This window comes from Callorhinus ursinus, unplaced genomic scaffold (assembly GCF_003265705.2).
Source record: "Callorhinus ursinus isolate GAN/ISIS: 27379988/994484 unplaced genomic scaffold, GSC_fseal_2.0 scaffold12, whole genome shotgun sequence".
Classification (NCBI taxonomy): Eukaryota; Metazoa; Chordata; class Mammalia; order Carnivora; family Otariidae; genus Callorhinus; species Callorhinus ursinus.
Window position 1 is genome coordinate 80,046,253 of NW_027397074.1, and position 21,299 is coordinate 80,067,551.

The 21,299-nt window shown below is 45.3% G+C and overlaps 1 protein-coding gene and 1 long non-coding RNA gene across 8 annotated transcripts in view; one reads left to right on the forward strand and one right to left on the reverse strand.

Annotated features, from left to right (window-relative positions):
- The window catches only part of LOC141373926 (uncharacterized), a 37,486-nt gene that overhangs the window by 426 nt on the left and 15,761 nt on the right, over nucleotides 1-21,299 (forward strand). For 3 of the 4 annotated variants that reach the window (XR_012380390.1, XR_012380391.1, XR_012380389.1), the window contains exons 1-2: nucleotides 52-1,083; nucleotides 1,338-1,440. This is a non-coding gene — a long non-coding RNA (uncharacterized lncRNA). Of the gene's footprint in view, nucleotides 1-51; nucleotides 1,084-1,337; nucleotides 1,441-21,299 lie in introns of those variants that run through there. The other variant, XR_012380392.1, reaches the window with a different exon arrangement.
- TCAF1 (TRPM8 channel associated factor 1) overlaps nucleotides 9,726-21,299 on the reverse strand; it is a 48,476-nt gene continuing 36,902 nt past the window's right edge. For 3 of the 4 annotated variants that reach the window (XM_073899324.1, XM_025854917.2, XM_025854918.2), the window contains exons 3-9: nucleotides 19,710-20,704; nucleotides 19,366-19,463; nucleotides 17,820-18,033; nucleotides 17,268-17,507; nucleotides 15,920-16,257; nucleotides 14,330-14,580; nucleotides 9,726-11,712 (exon numbers count right to left, since the gene is read on the reverse strand). In XM_073899324.1, coding sequence (XP_073755425.1) covers nucleotides 11,703-11,712; nucleotides 14,330-14,580; nucleotides 15,920-16,257; nucleotides 17,268-17,507; nucleotides 17,820-18,033; nucleotides 19,366-19,463; nucleotides 19,710-20,704 — 2,146 coding nt within the window. In that variant the 3' untranslated portion in view covers nucleotides 9,726-11,702. Of the gene's footprint in view, nucleotides 11,713-14,303; nucleotides 14,581-15,919; nucleotides 16,258-17,267; nucleotides 17,508-17,819; nucleotides 18,034-19,365; nucleotides 19,464-19,709; nucleotides 20,705-21,299 lie in introns of all 4 variants that reach the window. The other variant, XM_025854920.2, reaches the window with a different exon arrangement.

The window sequence follows — 21,299 nt, forward strand, 5'->3', positions numbered from 1 at the left end:
GCGGGGCTATTGGGGCGGTTCGGGGCGGGGCGGGCAGGGAGCAGAGGACGCCCCGGAGTCGCCTTCGCGAGGCGCCTCCCGACCGGATGCACTTGGGGCGGTGTCGCGGCTTGCGGGGCTCCTTTGGGGTGCGCGGCTAGTCCTCCCAGGAGGCGACCCCCCAATGTGCAGGGGTCGGGGCCGAAAGCGGCTCTCTCAGGCCCTCCGAGGGTTCCGGGGTACGAGAGGGAGGTTTGCAAAGTTGCTGTCACGCTTGGTGCGGAAAACAAACGCCAAGTTCCCAGTAAACCAGATTCGGGGTAAATAACGCCCAACTGCAACGTAAGCCGCGGCCGACGGTTCGTCGCGTGGAATCGCGCCCCTCCACTCCGGTCGTGGGGTGCAGCCGGGGAGAACCGCGGCTCCTGCATTGCAGGGCTGCCCCCTGGTGTTCAGCATCCGCCCGTGCACCCCGTGCGGACGGAGATTCAAAGCGGTCCAGGGAGCTCAAGCTAGAGAACTCGGTCTGGGAGTATAATAGAAATCTGTGCCAGAGATGTTCTTGCTCCAGGAATTTTCTTTAAGTTTATTCAACGCAACACTCCTTCCTATCAAAGTGAAATTTCCTTCTCCTAGAAAGCGACTCAGCCATCACTTGCCCAGAAAAGAATTTCATAACCTCCAGAAAAGAATTTCATAACCTCCATAACCTTCATAACCTACCAAATCCTCCTCCTCACTACACCAAATACCTCTGCTTCTTATTCATACCCAGGTTGCGATGCCGCACTTGTATGACCACCGATTATCGTTGGTTTCTCTCATAGTCTCTCTTGCTGTGAGTGTAGCATCTGTCTCCGCTGTACTCATCATTACCTAGTTTCATTTCTGTCATGTAGTGGGCTTTAGTTTCTTAATACATAAAAGTGTGTGACTGAATAAATAAGCATATAGTGAATGTTCAAGAGATGTCTGCTGAATCAGTAAATAACTGAGTCTTGGAGGACTAGTGGAAATCTGTTTGGCAGAGGACCAAAGTGCAATTTGGAGAAGACCCATCGGAATTTCAGGATACTTCAGGGTAGAAGCCTAATGTGAGCTGAGGTTAGTTGAATTCTTAGATTATAGGCGAGGAAACAAGCCTTTGGGAACCAAAGTGGAGCAGGTCGCCGAGGGAGTGTGTCAGGAGAGTTCCATGTCAAACGCTAAGTTTAGGGAGGGTCTCTACAGTTTTAACCAGACTCTACCTACATCACTGTCTTTATGGTAAAGTACCACTATTCTAGAAAGACTCCTGAGAGTATTTTGGTGTTGATCTAATAGAAGAAAGGGTTTTAAACAAAGGTGATTTTTTCCAGGGCCAGAGAGCAAAAGGTGCCTGTGGTCATCGAAGTATCTGCCATTTGGGAGCAGGAGTTGGCCGAAGAATGGAAACAAAACAACATAGGAAACTGCATGAAGGTACATTTGTTTATTTATTTGTTTTAAATTTTTTATTTAAATTCAGTTCAGTTAGCATATACTATATTATTAGTTTCAGGGGTAGAAATCAGTGATTCATCAGTTGCATATAACACCCAGTGCTCATCACATCACGTGCCCTCCTTAATGCCCATCACCCAGGTACCCCATCCCCCCCCACCTCCCCTCCAGTAACCCTCAGTCTGTTCCCTACGGTTAAGAGTCTCTTATGGTTTGCCTCCCTCTCTGTCTTTATCTTACTTTATTTTTCCTTCCCTTCCCCTGGGTTCACCTATTTTGTTTCTTAAATTCCACATAGGAGTGAACTCATATGGTATTTGTCTTTCTCTGACTGACTTATTTCGCTTAGCATAATACCTTCTGCTTCCATCCACATCGTTGCCAATGGCGAGATTTCATTCTTTTTGATGACTGAGTCATATTCCATTGTATTTATATATACATACCACATCTTCTTTATCCCTTCATCTGTCAATGGACATCTGGGCTCTTTCCATATTTTGGCTATTGAAGACATTGCTGCTCTTTTTCACAGGTCCATTTAAGATGTCGCAAATGACAGATGGTGGCCAGCATGGGCCTAACTAAAGGGTGTGAAGGTGCAGAACCCCAGGCCCTTCCTACAACCTGGGAGAAAACAGAGACTCCTCCATGAAAGTCAACATATTCTCATTGGGCAGGAGTTCTGTGAGGTGCTCTGGGAGATGGAAATGATACTACAGTCAATAAATCTAAGAAGATAGTAGATGTGAAAGAACCATAATACCATTAGGATTTATGTAGGTGTCAAAGTCAGCTGCAAGATAAGTGCCAGGGAAGAGAAAGGAAGAAGCAGTGGTTTCTAGTCATCAGAGATGAACTTACAGGGAAGGGGATGCTAAAACTTAGCTTTGAAAAAAACATAAATGTTGTGTGTGGGCAGAGAAGAGTGGAGGGCATTATACCATGAGACCACATCGTGGTCCGCGGCAGGGAGATGTCAGTGTGAAAGCTTGATTTGAGAGAGACATGAAAATGTTCCTTGTGACCGAGGCTTGTTAACAGCACTTGCAGGAGTGAATTTGGATGGCATCCAAGGAGTTGGGATTGGAGTTTGTAGTCTGGAGGAAGGTTTTTAAGAAATGCCAGGTAGTAAACACTGAGATTCCCTCTTCAGCGTCTATATCCTACCCCACGTCTACTGCCCTTTCTAAGCAGATCCCAATTTTGTTCAGATAACCTACCTGTCCCTTATGAGATCCAGTTCCGAGGCTAGGTATATATTAGCTGATGCCAAGCATGCTACTCCCTATCCTTTGTACTGCAATGACTGGCTCTTTCTGGATTATACATAATTAATAAGCATGAACAATATGATACTTAATTGTTGGGCCTAAGCAAGAGGCATACACAAATCACAACTGTTATCTGTGATACATCAGCCCATTTTTGTTAAACAGGAAAATCCTTACAGCAATTCCACTTTCTCACTAAGCCAAATGCAGGGGTTACTTCATACATAGGCTTTCTAATTATGGGCTAGCACTAAGAGTCACTGAATTCCTTCATCAATTATTTTTAGTTAGGAGTTATACTTAATGTGGTCCCATATATTCTTTCCCTGAAGGGCCTCAAGAATCTGGAAAGGATTAGCCACAGTCTAATTTAGGAATAGGGATGGTTGAATCCACCTCTGTGCATTTACTGGTATGAGTCATTGGGGAGGTTTACTTAGTCATTATTTAAGATGATCCAGAACAGGTGCCTACAGCTGTCTTAAGAATAAGTACCGTGGTGGCCATGAAAATGCTCCGCTCAGATCTCCAACTGCAGGGAGTGGGTATGAACTTGACAGACAGCCCCATCTAATGCCTCTGGAATCCTGGTGCCAGGACCATGCTGCAATTCTCTTGGCTTCTCCTGACTGGTGATTAAGGGGACTAAGGCAGGCCCATTCCTGGGAGACATGGGACTCTTTTGATGGGCGACTGTGGCTCAAGGACTCCCACTGGCCTTGACAGAGACTTTCTGAGACCTGCCCTGCAATGTAAGCCTTTCTTCCTTCTCTCTCTCCTTCCTGAGGGTTACACCTACCTTGAGATCTGTTGGCCCTCCCAGCCTCTGGTCCCTCTCTGTTTTCTCTCACAGATGTTTCCCTTAATAAATCTCTTGCACGTCTGATCCCATCTTGACTTCTGCTTCTTGGAGGATCCAGGCTAACACATATACTGTTACAATTGTATCTCCTAAAGTTCAAATACTCCAGTGCATTCATTAAATTTGTGTTATAATGGGAGTGAAGAGGAAAGTCATTAACTTGGGAGCATTTAGTATATGTGCTGCCGAAGCAAGCACAACTTGGGAGTATTTAGGAAAGCCTCACCCACTACATTTTTCATTCCTTAGTACATTTATGATCACCTTTGTTCAAATTATAGCATGGTGTTTCTCTAGGGCAAGTTCCTGCCTGCCTGTTTATTTAAAGCAATGAAGCTGGAATTTGCTGCCACTCTTGACAGGTGGCCAGTGCTTAATCAGAGTCAGAAAAGCTTTCATAGTCTCCTTTGGTGTATTTGTGAAATTAAGCTGGAACTCTGTTTTCTTTTTGGATCATAAGTGTATGGAACACATATGGTAGGAGTGGGTAATATTGCAATAAGGAACAAGCGAGGAGTCTTCTTCTGTTTCCAAACTTGTCCCAACTCCAGGTCAGATATAAAGTTTGGTTTGGTACTGAAGAGTTCAGTTGTCTGGGAGCCAGGGTAGCTAACTTAGCCAAGGCTGAACGTGGATGTTTTTCCTCTGGCTCTGAAATATCAGACCCATTGGGTAGGCACACAACAGATCCATTTTCTATAATTGCACCCACACCAGTGTGGTTTACATGTCTTCACACACAAACCCACAAATGTTGTCAGGATGTCAGAGGGGCTCATGTATGGGAGTTGGGAGTGAGTGAAGGCCAATCTCTCTACAACAAAATTCCTCCAGAGTCTCAAAGCTCCCAGGCCTATGGGACCAGCAACATTATTTTTTATGTTTTTCTACAAATGTAAACAATTATTTCCAAACTGATTACTCCAGAGTTACCTAACCTCAAGGTCTTCCTTCTCAAGACTTTTCATTTTATGTTGAGACTTGTGATCCAAGTGTCTTTTAATTTTAATTGAGGTCGGATAGATATTATGCAGCTTAATGGGGGAAGAGGGAAAATAGAGTAAGAAGCCAAGAATACCTGAGGCTGTTTCCTATGACTCCCTACACATTTGTCCTGATGAACATTGATATGGAAGTCTGAAACTTCCATGGCTGTGCAAATTTAGTCAATTGTTTCCAAATCAGTTTTCTCCAAATGAATGTGATTCCAAATTCCACTTGTTACTGGATCCATCAGGCCATTGACAGGGGCCCAGAACTTAGAGTTCCGTCTTCATTCGATACCTTTGGTAGAAGTCACAGAAACCACTGAGATGAGCCGTCTTACTCCTAAATTCCAGAGGGAGAAGCTCCTGTGAAGTGTGCCTTGATTTTGAAGTTTGTGGAGAGAGATTCAAAAGTTGTGAGTTTCCATTAGGTCAGTGGATCCTATCATAAGGTTAAGGTCAGAAATCAACACTTACATCCAAGAGAGTAGCTACGGACTCTTAGGGGGACGGAACTCTTGTCTGTCTTGCGGCTCTCAATATGCCAACTATAGTTTTACCTCTCTCTGCCTTGAATTGTCTGCTTGGTTTGCTCCATCATTTTCTTCAAGGATTTGCCAAATGTCCCCTTATCAGAGGGGCTTTCCTGGACCTAACTACATAAAATGGCAAACATACTCTTTGTCCAGTACCCACCCCCCCGCCCACCAGAACGCTCACTTCCCTAACTTTATTTTGTTTTATATTTCTTCATAGCACTTATCATACTTGATACGTTTATTTGCTCATTTTATTTTATTTTGTTTTGTTTTTGTAACAAACGGTGTCTTATCTTTTTTACATTAAAACAATTTTTTTTGAAAGAGAGAGTAAGTGTGTGTGTGTGTGTGTGTGCATCGGAGGGGAGGGGGGGCCGGCAGAGGGAGAAAATCATAAGCAGGCTCCATGCCCAGCGCAGAGCCCAGCCCAGGACTGGATCCCACGATCCTGACATCATGACCTGAGCCAAACGCTTAATCAACTGGGCCGCCCAGGCACCCCTATTTGTTCATTTTAATGTTCAAACTGGAATATTTATGATGGCAGGTGCTTTATTATGTTTATTGCGTATTTCTAGACCCTATAACAGTAACTAGCATTGTAGTAGGTGTTCAATAAATGTTAATTGAATGAATTTATAGGTGACCCAATGACCTGATTGGAAGGGGATGCCCAGATGTGGGACATGCCTCTTACAGATTTTATAAAAATTTTATGATTTTATGAACGTTTAGGAAACTTTTCCACGAATATTTCTTAAAAGAGGGCAGATAAAACATGAAGGATTTTAATTTAACTTGGGAAAGTATTTTTTCTAGTGGCTTCATCTAGTTTTGTGCTAAAAAATATTTAAGATTCCGTGAGGCCCCAGATCTTTACTACCTTACTCTCTGTCCCAAAGAGACTGTAAATTCAAAAAGGGGAGTTTGAGCGCGGGAGAAAATGGCTTCCACTACTCCTTTTAGCAAAGCATTATGAATCTAATGTAAAGGCATCTTTAGTTTCTGTTTTAAATTCCAGCTTTTTTCTGTGTGACTCACTTAGCAAGCGCATTTACACAGATTGCAAAGGTATATTATTGTTACATTATTCCTGCTAGGTAAAAGCAAACTGCTGCCCTAAAGCCTACTTTCTGTTCCTCCTGGGAATGGCTCAGGGCATCTACATTCAGAAGGGGGGATGTTTCAGACAATAAGGAAGTGACCCGTTAGCACTGACTTGTGCTCCCAACTTCATTTTGAGTTATAACCAAGTTATAACATCCTGTCTAGGGAAGCATTAGGGAGTCATCCTTTGCAGGGGTCACTCTTGGGTACCTTGTGATACTAATTTTTTCCCCAATTTATCCCCATGTTCAGTCAAGAGGAATGCATATTTTAATATTGTGTAAGAGGAACAACGGCTCTTCATTCTTTTGGGCTGAGGAAGAAAACAAAAGCAGCTCTTGACATGCAGGTGCTTGTCTGACACACTCACAGCTAGGCACTGTTTTTCCCCTTTGTACATGAACTATTTCGTAGAACATCCGCATCAAACAAGAGCACTCTGACAGCATGATCAAGCAAGACAAGAACAAGATCCCTGGGCAAACCCATAATACCAAATATCCCTCCTTCTTGTCTCAAATGAGGACCTGCTACTTTTTCAGAAACCATTTATAGCTTTATGGGCACTTCAGTCATCCCCACCAATAGATGACATTTACTGAGACACTCATAGAATACCCTTGCTTTCTTAGACTCTCCCCAAAATTATCCACCCAAAGCCCAAATTCTCTAGCAGTTTCTTTTAACACCCTTTTACTGAGATCCCCAGTTTCCTGGGATCCAACTTGTTCAACTATAGGCGTGTTGCTGGTGGTCTTTGGCTGGAGGGCATGAATACCATCATCTGTCATACCTGAGCGTATTCTCTCCTCCCCATCCCATTAAACACTCTTCTTTATCCAGTACCAGAGATCCACTAGGCATTATCCAAAGGTCACTCCAACCCTACTGACACGAGTCAGCTGTTGGCCTTTTTATAGTTTAATCTCAGTTTCCTATGAGCATTGAGACTTAAGTCTGCTCTAGGCTTTAACTGTTTGTTACCAATGGACAAGCTCACAGTGCCAACAAGTCTTGTGAATAAATGTCAAAAGCCGTGGTTGAGGCTTAGTATTGTTTGCTTGGTAACAGTTTGGTCTCAAGGCTGCTCTGACAGCAAGAACAAAAGGAGAAACTCCATGTTAAAAAACAAAACCAAAAGTTGGGAGTTGCCTCTCTCCATCCTGATGGAGGCTGAGGGGAGAGTTTGTGAACTCCTTCAGGTACTTGGCTCTTATTTAAAGCACAGACGCTTTGCAGAGAACAGTATGAGGCATAGGTAGAGCCTGTTATATGTACTTGGCCCTGGGCTACAGGTTGTATTGAGGAAGGGAGGGCTGTCTTCTGTGTCTATGGGGTCTGTGATTTCATTGTTTTCATGTTCTACATCTGATTATTTTGCCCTCCTAGCTCCCACCCTTACTGTTTCCCTCTCACCTGTATTATTTCAGATCTCAAAATTATACTAAATAATTTTGGCAGTCTGTGAAAGCGAATTTTATGTCAAAATATAGACAGTTCATGCAAAGAAATTTTTAGTACCTACATGTATGTATTCCTTAATTATGTATATTTGAGTTCCTTTATAGTTCAGATGAACAATAGTAACATTTTAATGGCCCTCATGTACACATATTTGTGTTAACATAATCCTTGGCTCCTGGTACTGCCGTCACTGGTCAATGCGTGTTTTGTTTTTTTTTTAATTTACTCATTCATTTATTCTATTTTTTCCTAATATGCTGAATACTATAAAACTAACCATCCAACATGAGGATAGAACATTGACAGTAACTTAATCTACACAACCTTTCCTCACAAAGAAATGCTTCTTTATGGCATTCAAATGTATAAGAATCCACATGTATAAATAGCATTTCTATAGCTCTCTTGAATTTGATGTGGAGTGTGTGTGTGTGTGTGTGTGTGTGTGTAGTTAGGAGATGTCTGAAAAGTAGAGGGACACCCATCACTTCTTCTCTACGACACTTGGAAGGTTGACTTCAATGATGAGGGTCGAAGAAGGAAATCCTTTTCAAAATGGAAGCTGAGCAGGGGTCCAAAAGCTTTGAAGGAATAAAGAACACAGATGTGATGCAGTCTTGGAAAAAGGGATAGCATGTGTTACTTTTGTCAGCAAGAATAGTCAACATCTAAGGCCATATCTGGTTACCTGTTGGCTTGCTAGGCATATATATGTTAGATGAGGTTGGGACATCAGGTGGGGACATTGGTTTGGGGGCTAAATATATCAGACTGATCTGTAAGGCCAACATTTAAGGATGTAAGGCCAATATTCCTTAGGAAGCTCTATCTGGCCTTGGGAGTTAGACGATAGAAGAAAGTAAACTAGCAGAGAAGGAAGAGCCACCAAGAGACTAGGAATAGCAAGACACAAGAAATTTGGGAGCCTGAAGGTCTCCCCTTGAGAGTTGACTGCTTCTCCACAATATGGTGGGGGAAGAGAGGGGGAGAAACAGCCGAAAGCAGATTATGATGTTCAAGCAAAGTGGCAAGGAATATAACAAGGAGACTGATGGATGAAATCCTCTGACACCATCTGGTCTCATATAGGACTAAAACTTTCTAAAATTATCAGATGAATAGGAATACAGGCAAACTTACAAACCGATTATGATCTTGAAATGCTTCCTGGAATAGGGACAAATACCATACGCCTTCTTGGGAAGGAACACTGGTTGGCCATCTTCATGCAACACCTGATGAGTGTTCCCTCACTCAACAAATATTGAGAATTTGCTAGAGAGTAAGCTTAATCTCAGATACATGGTGAGATCAGGGGCAGGCTTTGCTTTTTGTGGAACACCTGTAGAAACGAGAAGGTGAAGTGTGAATAGCCGGAAGATATTTAGTATGGCTAGAACCAGAGAGTAATGGGGGAGATACGATGAACCTGGACACATCAGGTGGATCCAAGTATCAGAGGGCATCATAAGCCATTTTAAGGGTTTTGGTTGGGGGCATATCTTAGTCAATATGAGGTCACTGAAGAATTTTTATTTGAGTTTATTAAAAATTTTTCAAATACATGCACAAGGTAAAAAATTAAATAGTACAGAAGGACGTGAAATGAAAAACACAGTTTCCCACCCCACCCCTTTTAACCCTAGACCCATACCCTAGAGGCAATGCATTTAACAATTTCTATTTTTAGATCTTCTGTTGACTAACTTGCTAACATTAAATAATATGTCTGAACAATAATTCTTGACTTATTAACTTTAGACAATCTTTAATAATTCCCCATTACAAAAGATAAGGATTTAACTTACACTATCCCCACCTTTCCTATGCCTATCCTTTCCCAAATTTTTTATAGATATGCCATATTTAAGACTTCTATTGATTTAATTTATAACTTTGGACAATATACTATCCTCCGGTTCTTGTTCCATTAGCTGCAGACTTTATCTTCTCATTCCCACTGTGAATATCTTAAGTAGCCACACTCTTCCTGACACCTCTCTTCCCCCAACCAATTCTCAACCTCTTTCTGCTCTCTTGTTTCTTAATCTGTCAGAATTAATTATTTTCAGTTTCATTCCTGAATAAAACAGTAAGCCTTTCATGTTTTGTCTCTAGGCTGATCAGAACACTGAATACCAACAAACAGCATCTGCATTACTTTGGCTAAGTAAATCATGTTTACTGAGAGCTGAGTAGAAGCTAGGCCATTTTCTCCCGTACATATCCAGTGTTCATGAAGCCCGTGCCACTTGTAAGGAGAGGTACCTACCACCAATGTCCAATCGAGTCTCTTCTTACATCCCGTGAGTTTTTGTTGTTGTTTCACAATTGGACCCGAGTGTCTTGACATATTTCTGTTTTCTTTTTGCTGACTAAAGAATGTATGTCCCCCATATACTCAAGCATTCCAGCTTCTCAATGAAACTATCTATGGAACAGAATGCATACTTTCCCCAAAGAGCCCGAGACTGTGTACTCTCATCTGAAATGGGTGTGCTAGAGTGACACATCCTGGGTGAGATCCATTGTTTTCTGGATTCTATTTTTTTCCTCTTTCCCAGTTTTCCTCATCATTTTGTCAGAGAACTTCTTCAAGGTACTTTCTCAGAAAGGGTGCAAAGTAGGTAGACTTTCTGAAAACTTGCATGTCAGGAAAGGTCTTTATTTTGACACTACTCTTGACAGTTTGGCTTGCTGTGTTATTCTGAGTACAAAAATTTTCTGTAAGTGAAGAAATTGCTCCACTGGCTTCTTGCATTCAGTGTTGCTAATGAAAAATCTGCTGCCAGTCTATTTCTTATTCCTGTTTTAGTTGAGCTAATTGTGATGACTTAACTTTATTTTCTCTTTGGGCACTTTTAATATCTTCCCTGTATCGCTAATATTCCAAAATTTCCCAAGATTGTGTCTAGATATTGGTTGTACTGGGGCTCCTCAATCTGGAGATGTGGTTCTTTCTGTTCTTCATTTTTTGTCCTTTTTATTTCTTCACCTATGTTTTTTTATGTTCTCTTTTCCAGAAAGTCCTAATGCTTAGATATTGATTGTCTAGATCTTTTCCTTTCTTTATTTTTTTCTGCTATTTCTTTTTGTTCTATATCTAAGGAGTTTCCCTCAGCTATATTTTCCAGCCTGTCCACTGAATATTTTGGGCAGTTTTATTTCACTTTCAAGGGCTCTTTTATTCTCAGTTTTTCCTTTCTGTGTAGCATTCTGTACTCATCTTACAAATACACCTCAAATCTCTCTGAAGATGCAGATTTTAAAGTTATTCTTTCCATGTTCACTTTGTTTCCTCTAGAGTTTGTTGTATTTTTCAAGCATCCTAATTCTAACCGGTTATTTTTCTGAAATGCTCCTCCTCCTCCACCCCCCCCCCCCGATGCCCAAAGACTGGGGATTCCTAGCTGACTGTTTTCATTTAAGAATCAATATAACTGTTAACTTTTATAGGAGTTGGTGTGGGTGTCCTCTGCCAGTGTATGGTTGGATCTGTTTCTCCAGTAAGCCTCTTCTAGGACTAGAAGCACTAGGGTTACTTGAGGAGGGGTTTCAACATTCAGAGGATTAGCCGCTAGGCTAGGGGGTCACTTATTTCCACAAAAAGAGACATGTTATTCTGGGGCACCAGCTCCTGTCTCTCCTCAGGCAGTTTATTCAATTTCTGTACAAACAACAACAAGAACAATAGATTTGTAGTGGATACCGATTAGAGACTGCCTGTATTCTATGCACAAGGGTTGAGGCAGAGTAGGATGGAATTCAATTTTACAACTGGTATAACTCTTTGTAGACTTTTCAGGTGCTCATGTTCCTTTGGAATTATGTTATTCAGATCAGCTTCTGTTCTGTCTGAAAGATACCTTCACTCTTCCATTCATTCTCATGCGTCATCCACTTTCTCTCTTCCAGAAATGTGTTGAGATCTTCTTCAGTTATAATCAAATCTGTTTAGTTTTCTCTGCTGAGATGTGTCAATTCTCTCTTGCATTTCTTGACTTCAATTTCAGTGGGGCCTAGGGAGGGAGGGGAGGTAAACTTATATGCTCAGTTCATCATCTTATATTCGAAGTCCCACTGGAAGCTTTCAGACAGGGGAGTGACATGAATAGCTTCCTATTTTAAGAAGGTCCCCAGGGCCATAATGCTAAGAATGAACTAAAGAGGGCCAGGATGGATACAAATATTATTCTGGAGGACTAAGCATCTGGTTTCCTTGCTGAGAACATGCAATGTCTGGGACTTTTGGGAGTCAGGCACTTTACCAAAATAACCCATCATTCAAAACCCAGTACCCTACTGGAATGCTTTCATGGTGCCCTAGAGATGATAAATGAAACCTGAATAAACTGGCATCTGAAAGACCTGGATGATGCTAAAGGGGTCAGTGTCTTTAGGATGTACCTTAGGAGTCTACCTCGAGTTCTTCCTTTTAGCTGGTATTTGGGAGAAACAAAGGGACTTTCTGTTCTGATAAAACTGGATGAGGAGTGAGTACAAGCAGGCAAAGTGCTGGCAAGTAGGGACATAAAGGTCCTTCTGTTTGCTGGCTGGCTTCTCCATTTACTCATTTATTTGCATATTCAAAGCACTGTAGTCATTAACACCCCTTCTGTGATCAGAGTGCCCAGGTTTAAATCCCAGGTCTACCATTTCCTAGCAGTGTAGACTTAGGCAATTTACTTGATCTCTGTAAAATTCAGTTCACTTCTTCCTAATGGGAGCGATAAATTTCCATCTCATAAGATTATTGTGATGATTAAATTAAACAATCTATATATAAAAGAACAAGTACAGTATTTGGCACATACTATCTAATTGATAGAATTCTAACTAATCAATAGAATTTTTTTCAAATGTTGAATGAATATCCGACATCATCTATGTTTAAAGCATCTAGGCGATAGATATTCATGAAATAAGGGAAAAGACTCCTAGGGTTAAGAAATGACATAATAAAGGAATCCACAGAAAAACACTCTCTAGGTCAAATCTTGTTGTCTCTGCATCCACCCAATTCTTAATAAAGCAAATAAAATAGTGTATTGAAACAACTACATCCAAATAAATATAAGCGGTCTAAAGGAAAACTGGATGTGCGCATTAATCCCAGAGCCTCAACTCTAGTTAAAATTACACAGAAATGGGAGGTTTTGAATAAGATTAGAAGAAAACTTGAGAAAATCTTTGCATTGTAATTAAATAAAATTTGGGTCAGTTGTATCCAGTTATCTGGTTCTGAAGTCAAAATTCTCTCTGTGTGTGGACTTTATCTGCCAAACTGGTAAGGAATTCTGGGCAGTGATAGGAATCTGTGTCACTCCAGAAACATAAACACCATCCCTAAGTCAGAGGCCCATTGTTTGCTAAAGACAAACACCCTCATGGATTTGTTCTGATTTTTCAAGTGACTTCCACTCTTGATTTAATCAAAGAAGGAATTTTACCTGAAAGACGGAATTGAATAAAGAGACCAAACCCCAAGTAGCTAGTAAGACTCCCACTATGAATTTAGAGCCCGTGGATCCTGTAGATCCTAGAGCTCATAAAGTAATGGACCCCAGTCCTTTGAGAGGCTGGTGTATAGAGTGTAGGATGGGATGGGATGGATCACACCACATCCGTAAATGCCATGTAAAAGGGCAGTCTAGTTCTGAAATGATTAATTACTGCCAACTAGTAATAAAGGCACCTGGCACTTTCTCAATACCTACCAACTGCCAGGCACTGTTCTAATTCCTTTTAGAAGGACTAAAATTTAATCCTCACAATAATTCTATGAAATAGATCCCATTTTATGAGGAGCTTGCCCAGAGTCATGTGACTAACAGGTGAACGAACCAGGCTTTGGATGCAGGGAGTCTACTGTTAGAGATGATGGTCTTAACCTCCAGGCTATGGCGAGAGAAGGGGAGTACTCAGCTCACTATTCTGGGGACCAGCAGAACATAGAAGAATCCCTACGTTCACAGACCTCTTCAGAACTGTCAGTCTGAGTCTTCACGACAACCCTGGGAGGCAGGGATTTTTGTCCTCAGCTCACACACAAGGAAATGTGAGTAGAGATACAATGACTTCCCCAAGAGCTAACGCTAGCCGTGGGCTCTTTCTACTACACCAGACTGCTTTCCAAGCTCTTTGAAAACTACCTTAGACACAGAGTATCAAGGAACTGTCTGGTTATCCTGGTAAATTTGTGTTTCAGTGGATTCTATGATCAGGTTTTTTGGAACAACTGGTCAAAAACAAAAGCCCAGAGAGTCCTCAGGATGTCAGGATGAGAACCACCCCCAAGGGCCATGGTCCATAGTGGTGAACCAAGGGCTGGCATAGAGGCAGATGCCAAAGCTCTCAGAACCAGGCCAAAATAGGGCCAGGAGGGAATCTGATAGCTGAGAGCAGAGGAATGAGACTCATAAACAGAAGGCCTTGCTCCTAAGAAATTCTGATTCCCCTTTTTGCTGTGTTCTTAACCCACTTCCTAGAGCTAGAACTACTAGGTATTAAGATACGGGGGCAATGAGCCAAGAGCACCAGGCTAGAACCCTAAGAGACAGAGGTCGAGGAATGAATCCCCATCTCTGCCTACCTCCCCAAACCTCTCTACCTGCCACCTCGCTGGGCACTCCTTACATCTGTGTGAGGAGGTATAATTTCATAATATTTTCCTTCCATTCAGGCAGATAGGCCAGGCTGGTAGCCACTTCCTTCTGGATAGGCCAGGCCCAGGCCTCAAAGAACGGAGCCAGATTCTTCTGCACTTGGTGGGAGAACATCTTCACCCACAGATTCATTTTGTCAACATTATCTGTGGGCAAGTTGGTCTGGTTCCTATACTCAGTGAAGAGACGGATGAATGGCTCCCAACCAAAGGCCTCCTGTAGCTGGGGAGAGAAAGGGGCAGCAGGAGGAGACATTTAATCCACAGAAAGACCCCCAAAACACTATAATAAATTAATGTAATGTATGTAACCCCCCAAAACATTAGTTTCATTTCTGTCCCTGGCCCTCTCTGCAGTTCTAGCTGCTGGCCTCATGGGCTCCTCTCTCTGTCTTATCTTAATGGGGCCTCTGAGCTAGTGAGGTGCTCAGCATGGAGCAGACACTCAATGAAGGATGGCTGTGGTAATCACTGTCAGGATTATTATCAGTATTTACCATCTATGTCATTAGGTGGTAGCTCATTCCATCGTGAAAGTGTCGACAGGATATCGCAGAAGAATTTAAAGCTGACTGAAGTGAAAAAAAAAATCCTTGTATCTTTCACAGCTGCAAAGTTAGACCCCCCAAACAGGAGAAGTATCCCCCTCTCGCTTACCCGGACATAACCTGCATCAGTCACAGGTCTGTGCCAATCTGAAAGGCTACTGACATGGCCTTTAGGAAAAAAAAGTGAGTCCGGTAGAAACAGATGATGTATAGTCTAGGTGGTTGGAATGAAGTTAAGTAAGGCATCATTTTAGGAAAAGGCAGCTGGCCCGAGGCCCCTGGAAAAAGCCCGTGTGAGGCCGGGTTATGGTGCTTTAAGGTTAGGACAGACATCAGCAGTTCTCTGAAACACCCTCAGCTGGATTTCACAGCTGAGCAACTTTTGTCCCTGGGGTGAAGTGGCCCCAGCGACGAGGTTAGAGTCTCCGGGCAGTTTCGCTATCGTTCTCGGGGCAGTGGGTACACACAGAGAAGAAGTCAGGCAGGTGGAAGAACCTGGCTAGAGCCTGAGTTCCGGAATCCCAGGTGGTGACACTCGGCACGGTGGCCTGGGAGCTGCTCCAGGGACTGGGGGGAGGGAACTGGGGTGCTGGACAATAGTTCAAAGGCGGAGGCAACCTCATGTGCAGGCCACTGAGGCATCTTGGATTGCCTCTGAGGGAGAAACTGAGGCAGTTTCTAAGGAAAATGATGGGTCCCCTCCCATAACGTGTGTGTGTGTGTGGGGGGGTGGGCATGGTGTTTGGTGTTAGATAGCTATTCCGTGACATGGTTTGGGCTTCAGTCTCAGGTATGTGTGGCTTCAGAGCAAGCCATGGTAACGGTAGAGTACTGTCCTCGCCTCTGCCTTGGTGCTTTCTATCTGCTCTCATGAATCTCCTCAAAATCATGGCGTGAGGGTGCAGCTGAGGCAATTAAGTCCACTTTGGGGTCACTAGGGTGTCCCCTCTTGAGGTTGCATGGTCGGTCCCCCCCAGCGGGTTTTCCCATCCCCCCCCCGTTCTTGCCCAGTACCTGTAGATATGTTTCCAGTGCAGTCCACGCATTCCAGTTTTTCACATTGGGACCCTTGCCCAGGTAGATTCGGACTCTCTTCTCCCGAACTGGAGGCCACAGAGCAATATTTGCACGGCCTCGAGGGATGCCCAAGACCGTTTCGTGCACGTAAACACACCACAGATTGCAGGTAGCCTCGGTGGTGTGTGGGGGGAACTCCCACTCCTGCCGCTGCTGGTTGCGGCCGAGCTCGTGGACGGGGCCCCACAGCCCCTTGGTTCTGATGAGCTTCTCATTGATGAGCTCCTGCACAGATTCCAGATGGCACATGATGGGGTACCCGGCATGCATCCAGCCTGGGAACGCAGGAGGGAGGGAAGAGGGGTTAGAACGCTCCCCACCCGTCTTTACTAGGACTTCCAGAACCCCCGTAATGCTCAGAAGGGCAATCCACACAAGACCCACCAGGGCTCTCCCTGATCCTCTCTTCTGTAACTGTGCCTCCACCCTCACTCTGGCCTGACAGTAACGGATCTGACGCCCGTTACAAACAGCCCTTCATGTTACTCTCCAGCTTTTTCACTTCTGTGAGGGTGTCCTGTCATGTGAACCTGTCTCATTATATTCTTTTCTCAAAATGGAGAACTCTTGGATGGTGATTTCCCCTTCTCATTATTTAGAAACGGTATTGCCCACATTGACGCTACTTTATAGTAATCATCTCCATAAGGCAAGAAAACTGGGGTCTAAAGAAATTTCCATCGTTCTTTCATTTCTACACACCCCCTGATTTGTAAGGCTCTTGATCCACTGGCAGAGATCCCTTCATTCAGTGTCTTCTCAACGTTGTTAAATTCCTTCTCCCAACAACTGTGACCCCGGCGGAGACCCCCCACCACTTTTACTTTCTCCTTGAAGCCCCCCAATGGGACTGCTAGGAAGCCTAGCACTTCGTTCCTGTGCTCTTCTGGCTTTTGGAAGACAACTCTTGACATGTCGACTTAGACTTTTCATCATTTCACATGCTGCTCACATACAGTTCCACAGCCCACTTTTCTCATGTCCCATAATCCCATCATATTTCCTTATGCCATCAAAATATCACTTTAGAGATTTTCCTCAGTGTCTGTCCATATATTACTTAACCATCCCATGCTGTTGGGTACTTAGGTAGTTTCCAATTGTTTTGTTGGGGGATTTGGCTGAGTCTACTTTTTTAAATACATATCTCCCCCCTTTCATTTAAATAGCAAGACTTACATCTTGTATGTCTTGCTAGAAAAACGTTTTTACTATGCTGGCTGCCCACTGCTTGTCTGTTGAAAGAAAGGGAGGCTGTCAGGGGCAGCATGCACAGAGCACCCACCGACTGAGATCTGCACGTCAGCGACGATCCTTTGAGGCAGACGCAGAGGGAAGGGCTCGGCCCCCAGCCGTGCCACAGCCTGCATCACCTCGTCCCAGAGGCGAAGCAGTGGCTCAGGGTTCTCCAGCGTGCGGAGATTGGCAGTTGGCACTGTCAGGATGATGTTGTCCGTAGCCAGCTCTCCCCAGGGACCTGGATTCTCCTGGATGCGCCTCTTCCACTCCTCCTGGGAGGTCTCCCCTGGGAAGAGAGGCCATGGGGCTTGAAACTCACTTCCCCAAATCCCTTATGTTAAAACATCCAACTTGAACCCCAGGAGGAAAACACTGAGGTCATGAGTGACCATATCTCCCCTTTGATCCTTCTCCTAGGAAGTCTCCAAGAATGCGGTTTGGTCTTCATCTCCTTGGCCCCAGTGCTGAATCTAAGGAAACTTAGCTGCCTCCCCTCTACCAGCCCAGAGTTTCTCTCTTCCTACACCAAACAGCCCCAGATGATCTCCTAACCCAGCTCGTCCACTCCCTTGGGGTTCACCCCACAGCTCCCACTCACCCAGCTTGTAGTATGGGGCATGCACGGCCCCCTTAACAGTGACGGGCACAGAGCCCAGTTTGCTGCTCTGAGGCACGATGATATAGAGCAGGCCACCCCAGAGGCAGGTGATCGACTTGGTGGGCTTGTCCAAGCAGCACCGGTTAATCACGAGTGGGCCTCGGAACAGCTTGCTGGCTCTGGTCAGGTCATCCGTGTGGCAGCCGATCTGTATCTGGAGCAGAGAGATCCCCCCAAGAGTCACCTCGGGGTGTGTGCAGGTGAAAAGGGAGGGCTCCCGGGAGGTAGGGACAGGAAAGGTCACTGGGCCATGACCCCACGCAAGCCCATGCCATTCCATCGTTCCTCGGGGCTGTGTCGACCGAATTGTGTATAAATGTCCTCCCTGGGGTGTCAGCTCCACACAGGGTCACGTTGAGACACTGAAGTGAAGGGCACCAGGTGTAGCCCATAGGCTAATGCTGAGGAGGGCTGACTCCCACAAAGGGCCCCTGGGTGTCGCTGGAACCCACAGAGTCCTGGGTTGCCTATTTCGTTGTGGTGACTCTGGCCTTGGGAAAGGGGCAGAGGGGATCTTGCTGACTCGGGACTTCTGCTGACTGGGGAGGAGGTGCAGGCGGAGGCAGTGTGACTGGCTCATGAACTGGAGGGTGGATTCAGTTCCTCCCGTTCTCCAGGGCTCCCCTCCTGGGCCGATGGAGCAGCTCCTGTACTGGGTGGAGTCCTGGGATTGTTCTCCCAGGTTTATGCTAAACATGTTCCAGAACAAGGGCACAGAACAGACCCTACCTGTCACAACGACTCTTCAGGGGGACAGAGCAGGATGGCTGCTTAATTTTCGAACAGAGAGAGAGAGAGTGTGTGTGTGTGTGTGTGTGTGTGTGTGTGTGTGTGTGTGTGTGTGAAAGTGACAGCTGAAGGGGGCCCAGGGGAGCCAGGAACAGTCTTCGGTGTCACAGGAAAGAGGCAGAAAGGCCCTGTGCTCCAGTGGGAGATTGGATGAGCACCGAAAGGGAACTGAGATTGATTGAACACTTCTGCATGCCCGGGCGCCCTCCATTTGGTGCCTTTTGTTTTTTTAGTTTTAAAAAATTATTATTATTATTTTTTAAAGTAGGCTCCATGCCCAACGTAGGGCTTGAATTCACGACCCTGAGATTAAGAGTTGCAGGCTCTACCGACTGAGCCAGCCAGGTGCCCCTGTTTGGTGCCTTTCTTATTCCCCACTCTGGGACATAAGTGAAAAGCACAAAATTTAAGAGCCAGGAGTTGGTTAGGTTTGAGTCCTGGGCTCTGAAATGTTTCAGATCTATTGGCTGATTGATTGGAGTATCGTGGACACACAGTGTTACATTAGTTTTAGGTGTACTAGATCGACATTTTCAATCCACCTGCACCCGCAGCTCAGTTGCCTCATCCTTAAAATGGGATAAAAGTACATGCCCCACGTTGCCAATAGGGTTTTTATGAGGATCAAATAAGATGGCAACTGTGAGAGCCAGAACATTTGGGTTCTGTGTCATGTGGAGATGGGGCACGGCCTTACCTTCAGATCAGCAGAGGCAGCAGCTTCAGGCAGTGAGACCTCTATAATCTGCCTTCCAGGAATGTAGAGCCCAGTGCTCATCCAGCAATATCTGGTGCCTGCCAAAGCACAGGAAGGACAGACTCTGTGATGCGATCTCTGTCCAGCAAATCCGCGGCCCCTTCGGGAACTCTGCATGGCTCTCTCCCTTCATGCCGTCCTGACTCAACTCTTGCAAATGTTACTTAAAACCCCCACCCCCATCTCCTTGAAAGTGCATGGCCAAGGGTGGAGATGGCCTTCTGAAGCCATCAGACCCCGTTCCCACAGGACCCCACGCTGAGCGCTCTGCCCCCATTCCATACCTGGATTGTTGCAGTTGACCTCAACGGTGATAGGAGACTCCGAGGGGCGCAGATAGGGGCTGCTGTACATGTCTTCGATTTCTGGCACTAACAGAGAGAGGTCACTTCCAGAGTGGGCCAGGCCAGTGGCCAGGGAAAGCATAGCACCCCTGCAGCAGTCATTGATAACGGGGTTCTCTCGGGTTGCAACTGGGAGCCGATAGCGACTCAGCAGCTTCCTCAGGAGCCGATGCACAGACATATAGGCAGGGATCTCTTCGGCGGGGATCTGGAGGAAAGCTGCACCGTCCGGCCCCAGCTTGGCCAACCAGCCCTTTTCCACGTTCCCTCTCTTCCTGCCCATTATAACTTGGAACTCAGCCAGAGTGGAGCGGAAGTGATAGGTCCTTATCCCTGCTTTAGGCGTACGGAAGGGCCCTGGATTGAGGCTTTGGCTTGTGATGCTGATGCCAAAGGGGTTGAGGAGGAGGTTTCCTGGGAACCGAGCCAAAGGGGACACTCCAGGATTCTTGAAGGCCCACCACCAGGCTTGGGCGCCAACAAACAGTCCCCCGCCCTCGGCTACAAACTCCTGCAGCTCTTTGACCCCCACATCACTCACGGGTTCAAAGCAATAGACACTCGCATCACTGGTCAGATGGGGCTCAATGCTGGTGTCTATGCCCCCCACCGCGAGCAGGCCGCTCAGTGTCCTCAGTTCCGTCTGCACCACGATCTTGCCTCGGCGGCCCCCGTCCAGCCAACGCACGGCATTGAGCAGAAAGGGGCCGAGTTTGCCCACGGTGAATAACACCTTGTGGCCGGTCACGACCACCCGGCCCCGGCCATAGCGGGCTGCCGCTATGACACAGCCGTGGTAGGAATCTAACCCCAGGGGAAAGGCTAGAGCCCCGTGCACTAGCAGCTGGGAGGGGAAGCAATCCGAGTTGCTGATGTCCAGCTCTGAAATCCCGTGCAGGAGCTCCTCTCTGTCCTCGGAGAGGTCATCTTCACAGCTGCAAAAGGCACAGGCGTTCTCTATTAAAGAAGTGACCTATTCAAGCTCTGAGAACGGCACCCCGCATACAGCAAGCATCAGCTTTACTAACATGATCGCCTTTAGCTCTTGTAGGAGAGCCGGGAGAACAAAGTAGACCTATCTGACCTCACTGGGTGTGCAGGCTGGTCTGAGGGAAGACGGAGGGACATTCATTCTGCTCTGCTCATTCTTGGAATGCAAATCCTCCAAAGGAAATCTCAAAGGACGCTCTGCCGTGTTTACCCAATATCGTGTCTTAACTATTCTAGATTTAAGTGTTTATTTCAGCCTGTTGGGCATTACGTAAATAACTGAATGGGCAGTTGTGTTTTCATTCTTATAAAGAGTCTTATTTATACACTTCATGCAGCCAGTTTTCAAGTAAAGTCAGCGGAGGGCTGAGTTGGTGGCGCCGTTGAAGAATCACTCTTATCTCAAAAGGTGGGGCAGGGGAGCTGGCTGGCTTCAACTCTAGTAGAGACCCTCTTGTTACCTGAACCCAAAAGGATTGACTGTCTACACCCAACACTCCACCCATTCCTTGCTGGCTTACAGGAGGCACATATCCATGC